General features: G+C 34.3%; 1 protein-coding gene across 1 annotated transcript; it reads right to left on the bottom strand.

Moving 5' to 3' along the window:
- Positions 1-233: 233 nt before the first annotated feature.
- Positions 234-8,958, bottom strand: LOC110450493 (nucleic acid dioxygenase ALKBH1-like). Its single transcript, XM_021498046.1, has 6 exons — positions 8,750-8,958; positions 7,164-7,260; positions 6,285-6,444; positions 5,480-5,561; positions 4,164-4,357; positions 234-952 (listed from the first exon to the last, which is right to left on the bottom strand). Exons 1-6 carry the CDS (start codon positions 8,888-8,890, stop codon positions 586-588), a joined length of 1,041 nt encoding a protein of 346 aa, XP_021353721.1. The 5' UTR covers positions 8,891-8,958; the 3' UTR covers positions 234-585.
- Between the last annotated feature and the right edge of the window lie 303 nt (positions 8,959-9,261).

Raw genomic sequence — 9,261 nt, 5'->3', positions numbered from 1 at the left:
GGCCTCTCTGAGCCTGCATTAGGTTTGGATGTTATTTATTGCCTTCTTAATCAAGTGGGGCCAGTTTCTATGATCTGTCAGCATTGGCTTGACCAACAATGGCAGCTAGAGTTCCACATAACTAACTAGCTATTGGCTATACTTACAAATCTGATCAAACATGAAAAGGGATAGGAAGAAGTGATGGGAAACATGTAGATTCTTTCAGAAGAAGACACAACAACTAAGGCATGTTTCTGTTGAATTTCGTTTACAAAATAAGAAATAAAATCCATATGTGATGGACATACACATTGTACATGTTATATACACTTTAATGGGAAAGACAATGTAGGTTTTTAGGCCAAATAAAAAACAATCTGTCGCCTACTACCTGTACTTTCACTTATATATTTCTATATATCAACCTGAAATAAATTGGTCCTTTACATTTTTAGCTAGTGAAGCTCCATTTTAAATACAGAAGTCTACTGAAACACAAACTATCTACTAACACCTTCCCTTATTTTTGAAACAGAGACAGATCCTTTTTTATTTGGCCTTGATTTTTTATTTTAAATATATATTAAAATGACGATTCACTACTCAAGTCTCTGCCGGGAACTCTCGGTCCGGCACAAGGACCTGTCTTATGTTAAAGTTAATTCGTGTTTGGCTTAGATACTTTGACATCAGGTCCCAATCATTACTATGTAGTCTTTCTACAACGTGTCTGTGTGCAGCCGAATCACAACTAGCCGATGTACAGCTCTCCGAATCGAGCTTGATGTCTGATAGGTCGAAACACCTGTGGTTTCTCTGTGGATCTGTCTCCATTATTCGCGGAACAGCGTGATAAACAAGTCTGGCCGAGGCACTCATCACACAAATGTCCCCACTCCGTAAAAACACAGCACTCGGCTCCGTCTCCTTCGTCTCTCCTCCTATCAGAAATATGGCATCTTGTCCGAAACTGAAAATAAAATCAATAACTTTGTTCAGTAGATTCTAACCTACAAATATTACCAGTATCATGAAAACAAAACAAAATTAATTATCTCCCCTTAGATTGTTGGGAATTTTTATTCATGATTTTCACATGTCGTTGCCAGAGACATTATAATTATTTACTTTTGCTTTAAAGTTTATTATATTGAATACATTGACATTGTTAGAGAAACAGTTGATTATATTGAATACATTCACATTGTTAGAGTAACAGTTTATTATATTGAATACAATGACATTGTTAGAGTAACAGTTTATTATATTGAATAGATTGAGATTGTTAGGGTAACAGTTTATTAAATCGAATACATTGACATTGTTGGAGTAACAGTTTATTAAATCGAATACATTGACATTGTTAGAGAAACAGTTTATTATATTGAATACATTGACATTGTTAAAGTTACAGTTTATTATATTGAATACATTGACATTGTTGGAGTAACAGTTTATTAAATCGAATACATTGACATTGTTGGAGTAACAGTTTATTATATTGAATACATTGACATTGTTAAACTTACAGTTTATTATATTGAATACATTGACATTGTTGGAGTAACAGTTTATTATATTGAATACATTGACAGTGTTAGAGTAACAGTTTATTAAATCGAATACATTGACATTGTTGGAGTAACAGTTTATTATATTGAATACATTGACATGGTTAGAGTAACAGTTTATTATATTGAATACATTGACAGTGTTAGAGTAACAGTTTATTAAATCGAATACATTGACATTGTTGGAGTAACAGTTTATTATATTGAATACATTGACATGGTTAGAGTAACAGTTTATTATATTGAATACATTGACATGGTTAGAGTAACAGTTTATTATATTGAATACATTGACATTGTTAAACTTACAGTTTATTATATTGAATACATTGACATTGTTAAACTTACAGTTTATTATATTGAATACATTGACATTGTTATGGTAACAGTTTATTAAATCGAATACATTGACATTGTTAGAGAAACAGTTTATTATATTGAATACATTGACATTGTTGGAGTAACAGTTTATTAAATCGAATACATTGACATTGTTAGAGAAACAGTTTATTATATTGAATACATTGACATTGTTGGAGTAACAGTTTATTATATTGAATACATTGACAGTGTTAGAGTAACAGTTTATTAAATCGAATACATTGACATTGTTGGAGTAACAGTTTATTATATTGAATACATTGACATTGTTATGGTAACAGTTTATTAAATCGAATACATTGACATTGTTAGAGAAACAGTTTATTATATTGAATACATTGACATTGTTGGAGTAACAGTTTATTAAATCGAATACATTGACATTGTTAGAGGAACAGTTTATTATATTGAATACATTGACATTGTTAAACTTACAGTTTATTATATTGAATACATTGACATTGTTGGAGTAACAGTTTATTAAATCGAATACATTGACATTGTTAGAGGAACAGTTTATTATATTGAATACATTGACATTGTTGGAGTAACAGTTTATTAAATCGAATACATTGACATTGTTGGAGTAACAGTTTATTAAATCGAATACATTGACATTGTTAGAGAAACAGTTTATTATATTGAATACATTGACATTGTTGGAGTAACAGTTTATTATATTGAATACATTGACAGTGTTAGAGTAACAGTTTATTAAATCGAATACATTGACATTGTTAGAGTAACAGTTTATTAAATCGAATACATTGACATTGTTGGAGTAACAGTTTATTATATTGAATACATTGACATTGTTGGAGTAACAGTTTATTAAATCGAATACATTGACATTGTTAGAGAAACAGTTTATTATATTGAATACATTGACATTGTTGGAGTAACAGTTTATTATATTGAATACATTGACATTGTTAAAGTAACAGTTTATTATATTGAATACATTGACATGGTTAGAGTAACAGTTTATTATATTGAATACATTGACAGTGTTAGAGTAACAGTTTATTAAATCGAATACATTGACATTGTTGGAGTAACAGTTTATTATATTGAATACATTGACATGGTTAGAGTAACAGTTTATTATATTGAATACATTGACATTGTTAGAGTAACAGTTTATTCATTGGAAGCAAATAAGAACATAAGGTTTGTAATCATGGCTAATTAGGAATATAATTACAGCGTCAACAATTTTGTTTACAAGTTGTTTTGATCTCAATTTAAGTTGAATTAATATGGTCACATCATGTATGAAGGTATGTGTGGCTATATTAATTTGTTAGGTAACTGTTTGTAATCTAAATATGTTTCATTTATATTTGTGACAGACCTCGCCGCACTGGTACTACCTGGTACATATAATTATTATTTTCATTACATACAATGCATTACTATTGAGAGAATTATGGAATCTGGAGTGAACACCTGTCTGATGAACAACAATGTTTTAACAAAAATTTTTATTAACTATACAACAGTTGGGACCCTACCCATTCAACTAACATTTTCATCATTGAATACCCCAATGCTCATTGATGAGTTACTGCCATCAATATTCCCATTAACAATGCTTTATGCCATGGATTTTTAGGGCTGCAAGGATACATTTACATGACGATAGGATATCACAATACTGCGGTCACGATACGATATGTATCACAATACTGCGGTCACGATACGATATGTATCACAATACTGTGGTCACGATACGATATGTATCAAAATACTGTGGTCACGATCCGATATGTATCACAATACTGTGGTCACGATACGATATGTAACACAATACTGTGGTCACGATACGATATTTATCACAATACTGTGGTCACGATACGATATGTATCAAAATACTGTGGTCACGATCCGATATGTATCACAATACTGTGGTCACGATACGTTATGTATCAAGAACCGTATAGTAACAGTAGAAACAAAGTAGGAGAAAAGATATGTTGCAGATTTTTAATGGCAATGTTTCCACTGGAAATAGACTTGGTCCAAAATGGACATGACTTTAAAGTTTCACACACTGATATAAGTAGACCAAATATGACAAAATTCAAAAAATATTGTAGGTGTATCGTAACCTACCAAAATATATTGTGTATCGTACTGTGTTCAAAATATTGCGATATATCATTGCAGCCCTATGAATGATCTATTTTGCAGTGGGTTAGAAATACTTTTCGGTAGACTTAAAGTTACCTGAAGGATATGAGTGGTGCAGAATGGTCAAACTCGGAGTGATCTGTGTGGCCGCTGAGGGACGAGTCCAGGTGATAGTAGTTGAGGACAGCAGCCTCTGGGGAGAACTTGGGGTATCCGATGGCACTGGCTACGTAGCGACCCAAGCGTGACATATCTTCTTGGAATGGAGCTTTACTGTCTTTGTAGTATTTCTGAGGCAGAGTAAACAATGGATATATTCTGATGAACAAACATTTGTTCTCTTACCCTGGACAGGTGTATTCACACTTTTACCGGTGTGAGGAGATTTCCTTATCTCACCCTAGGGTTGAGACGGGGGGATTCCCCTATTCATAACAATAGTATGACCTCACTTCAACAATACAATGACGTCACGTCAACAATCCATCAACGTCACGTCACGTCAACCCTGAATTTAGCATGTAACGTTATCATTATATTGTGTATATGATACAAATTGGGAGAACAGAGTAAGAGAAAAAGAATCATTCACCCCCTTGTGGGTGAGATAGGGGAATCTCAACTCTCATGGGAAAGATTCTTAAGTTGCCAAACACTCGGCAAAGACTCGTGTTTGGAAATTAAAAGAATCTTCCCCCTCGTGTTGAGATTCTCCTATCTCACCTCCAAGGGGGTGAAAAATTCTATCATTCTCTCATAAATATATCACTACTACATGTATATCCCCATCCAACACATTAAGAGGTTAATAACAGTGAATATTTTCATTCTATGCCCCGCCCCCATGCTGTGTTGTTGGGTGATGATAAAACAACCTCTGCTCCCCAGATATAATAACTGCACAAAGAGTTATTGACCCTTGTTTCCTGTTGATAGTAATTAACCAATAAAGGTCTGAAACCGTCATGTATCCAGGTTAAAACGGTTCAAGTACCACAGACATATTCAGAAATTTTGACCCAAGTGTAGGCAGAGATAAAATGGCAGTTTCAGAGCTTTGTGGCAAATACATAACAACGTATCAAGAATAGTGTATCCTCCTTTCACATGCCCACTAAATTTTATTACATATCCTAAAATATTTAAACATGTGACTCGACCTTGTTTTATAAGGAAATCATGGAAACTAGCAATAGTCAGCATTTTTGTTTCAGTCAGGCACGTCTTGACCCCTCAATATGCGTGTGCCGAATATTCTTGAGATCAGCCTCAAATCAGATCTGAGCGTGTCATTTTCTTTTCAGATTCAGCTGGTATAATCAAAATATGCAAAAGGGGCCACACTGTTAAATTGTATCTACTATTGAACCATGACGAGAGTTATGATATACATTGTATGAACAGTTACCTACCTTTGTGCCCCAGTGGTAGTGGTATCCCATGGTTACCCAACGCAGCTTCATCATCAGGCTCTCCTTGTCGGTTATGTCATCTCTGTAACAAAAACAAAATATGAACAACTCAGTTTTATAAAGAGAATAAGAGATGGGGAATAATTTGTTCAATAACAGACTTTTGGAGAGGTAAAAACTTTGCGGTATGAATCTAACAGAGTAATTGGAATAGGTTAATTTTGTTTTATCGGGTCAATATAACAATATAATGAACAACTTACAATCATCGCCTTAAAAAATTTAGAAACTCCTAGCTAATATTATTTTTTATAACTGATACAGACTTTTAACTACAAACAGACACATTGAGAACTAGTGGGATGAATATTTTTGAAATAATAACTTCTTTTTTCACCAAAAAAAAATACATGTCCCCCTTTCTCACAGCAGTATTTTACACTAACAGTGAAGCATGTCAATGGCATATAAGGTTCATTTTAACAATTGTCTGTGAGCTTTGCTTGGCTAATACATTAATTTTAGATACAAGCAGGTGATACAATTTCTAGGGTTGGCAAGAAAATCTAGGGTAGGTCGGGATACCGGAGACATACACAATGAAACCAGGAAAGTTCAAGGATGTATTGCATGCATTGCTTCCAGTAAACAGTAGATAAACATTATTAAACCTACCCCTACCCCTCTTGGGGAACCCCAGTGTATCATGACACATATTTAGCTTCCTTCCAGTCCCTCCATCATTTCACATTCAAAGTGTCACAACTATGTCAACTTATACAGATACTCAACTGAAAGTGCTTACTTGTGTGTGCTAATAGCAGTGTCCCAAATGTTGACATCCCCCACATCCATGTAAGCATCTAAGTTTCTGACATTGGGTCGACATGGATAATCCTTCACACAGCGAGACACCCAGTACCTCTGGTACCCATTATCAAACGGGTTGACTATGAACAGGAAGCCTGAAATAAAACAGAACATGGACATATCAAATTGCATACATTTTGAAACATTTGTGTCCTGTCTTGTGTCAGTTCTCGATAATTTAAGCTAAAGGTTGTTCTGGTTTTTTTCCTTCTGAAATAACCTGTATGTTTACTTTTAAATGAAGATATAGTATCAAAAATATACATAACCAAAATGCCTTTCAAATTAAGTGTTTGACATAATCAATATCAATGCTGGGGTATCTTGAAATCTGATGCAAAGTTTTATGTTTGCACATCCAGAATATCAATCTTAACAATTCAAAATTGTATTTCATTTCTTTTGCCAATGGTGGGTCTGGCCTCTGAAACCACCTACAATTTCAGTCTGTCTCTAGCTAAGCTCAACCTTCATTTTCCTTACATGACAGTAAAGCTCAATTTAGCTGAAACTTAATTTGAGGTACACTCAGAGTATTAGTGGTAACGGAGCCCGGCCATTGTAGCAAGTTTCTTTAATAAGCAAAATTTTCAAATTCATTTTTTTTAAACTATTTGAAGAAATATAGGTATATTTATGAATAGCATCTCAATGTAAAAAAATTGATTGATGAATCCCAGTACATGCATACTTCTTATTTGAAATAATTATGAAAATAAGACAGATTCAAAATTTACCTTATTGTGAAGCTTGATATGATCAAGTGCTAAATAGAGTTACTGTAGAGTTCACCTTGCTATTAAACATGTTTTACCTGGATTAGATTTGAGACAATATGCTTTCCATTCGCACACAGGTTTCAGACCTGTTAAAAGAGATTGACCTGTATCCTCCAACTTGAACTTTTCAACCTGAAAAATAAATTGCAGTTACAAAACAGACAAATTATATGATAAATGTACATGTATATCTACTCTGTTTATGTATATATTTTGGTAAATTTGCAATTGCATACCATGTCAAATGTCTAATCAATTACAACTCCACAATTACAAATTTCATGCATCATAATATAAACATGCAAATGTAATGATTAATTATAACAATTATCAGAGATATACTTCTGAACATATTCATGATACAACTGTTACAGGAGAGAGAGAAATGTAACGGCCAGACCGGGGTTTGAACCCAGGACCTTCTAAACTTTAGACGAACGCTCTACCAATTGAGCTACCTGGTCGCTGACTGTCGACCCAGTCCAGTTCCACTACATTCCTCCCTCCTTTTTCTAAGTCTTCAACCTGAAGATACAACTATTTACACATTGCTAAGCATTCACCCTGTGCTTGAAACAAGGGTTACCTCTGAACTCTAGATTGATGAATCACTGGCGATCAATCAAGTCCACAAAATAAAAGGATTTTTAACAAGGTACGTTATAACTTAACCATATATTGTTATACCACGGACAACGGTGGTCGGATGGTGCAGTGGATAACGCACTTGCCGGGGTTTGATTCCCCAATCGGACGTTAAAAGGTTGGGGTCACCTGCCCGATCATGTGGGTTTTCTTCGGGTACTCTGGTTTCCTCCCGCACTAAGACCCCCCCCATCGCTAACATCCTGGCCAACAAGAGTAATAAATATAAGTTGAAATAACTTGTTTCACAATTGTTGTAAAATAAATACAGTTCATGTTTTTATATATACCACGGACATATAGATACAATGTAGCAAGGACGTAGCACATTGGTTCGTTACAAATGTCTGAAATACACATATGCTATACTGATATGGGTCACATCACAAATAAACATGCATATGTTTATCAGGTCAAGGAAAACCACTAACTTGCGTATAATACGCAAACTCGCCTATTATATGCCAATAGGGGTATGGATTTGTTACGAAAAATAGCCAAAATCACTTAAATCTTAACTTTTTCAAATGGTTTTTCCAATTCGCATTTATTCATTCATGAAACATAATACAAATGCAAAAATAAACTTTATTTGCAAATCCATACTCCAACTGGCGTATAATATAATAGTTGAATTTGCGTATTACTAATTATACGCAAGTTGGTGGTTTTCCCCAACCTGTTTATGTGTGCTGTGACCCATATCTGTATAGCATGTTTATGTGTGTACTGTGACCCATATCAGTATATGTAGCATGTGTATTTCAGACATTTGTACCGAACCCCCTGCGGACGCAGATATTGTGCTACATGTATCTAAGATAGCAATGTAATATTCAGTGTTCACAACCCAAGAATCAAAGCTCACAGTGGAAAGTCAAAACATTCTCTCATGGACCGACTGAAAGCCCTAATATAGCTATAGGATCGTACACTGACGTGTCTGGGTTGCAAGAGGGGAGCGGGGGATACCTGCCTTATCCAAATTGTTTCCTTTGTCAAAATCAATGACGTCTGAAACATCGAGCGGACGATCTCTCCTTTTGTATTTTTTAAAGATTGGTTTGAAATTGTCTATTTCGTCTGGTCCACTTTCTTCTTCAGCGTAAGTGGCCATGATCTGCAGCTGCTGTCAGATTTCGACAGTTCGATATATATTTCACCACGTTTACAAGACTTTCATTCACGTTGATCACTTAATTTAAACGTTCAAAAGATGTAGATCCATTATAATATTTGAAACGAAATTTACGGATTCTAGCCGCGTTGCACCTTTTAATTTTATTAGAGACATGTATACATGTGTATATATAAATAACGTACTGGTTCCAAGTGTTTTTGCATTTACAGATATATGAGTAAGATATGCGCCCGTGCTTTGCAGAGACAAGAAGTTTGAAGAAGAATAACAAACATTTCACGGGAAGGAGATGGTCAGGTATTTCGGACTAGCATGATCAGTGTAACGTAAAATAAGGTTTAGTTTCA

The sequence above is a fragment of the Mizuhopecten yessoensis genome, unplaced genomic scaffold (genome assembly GCF_002113885.1).
Source record: "Mizuhopecten yessoensis strain PY_sf001 unplaced genomic scaffold, ASM211388v2 scaffold5229, whole genome shotgun sequence".
Classification (NCBI taxonomy): Eukaryota; Metazoa; Mollusca; class Bivalvia; order Pectinida; family Pectinidae; genus Mizuhopecten; species Mizuhopecten yessoensis.
Note: the sequence above shows the minus strand (reverse complement) of the source record. Positions and strands in the feature narration are given on the sequence as shown.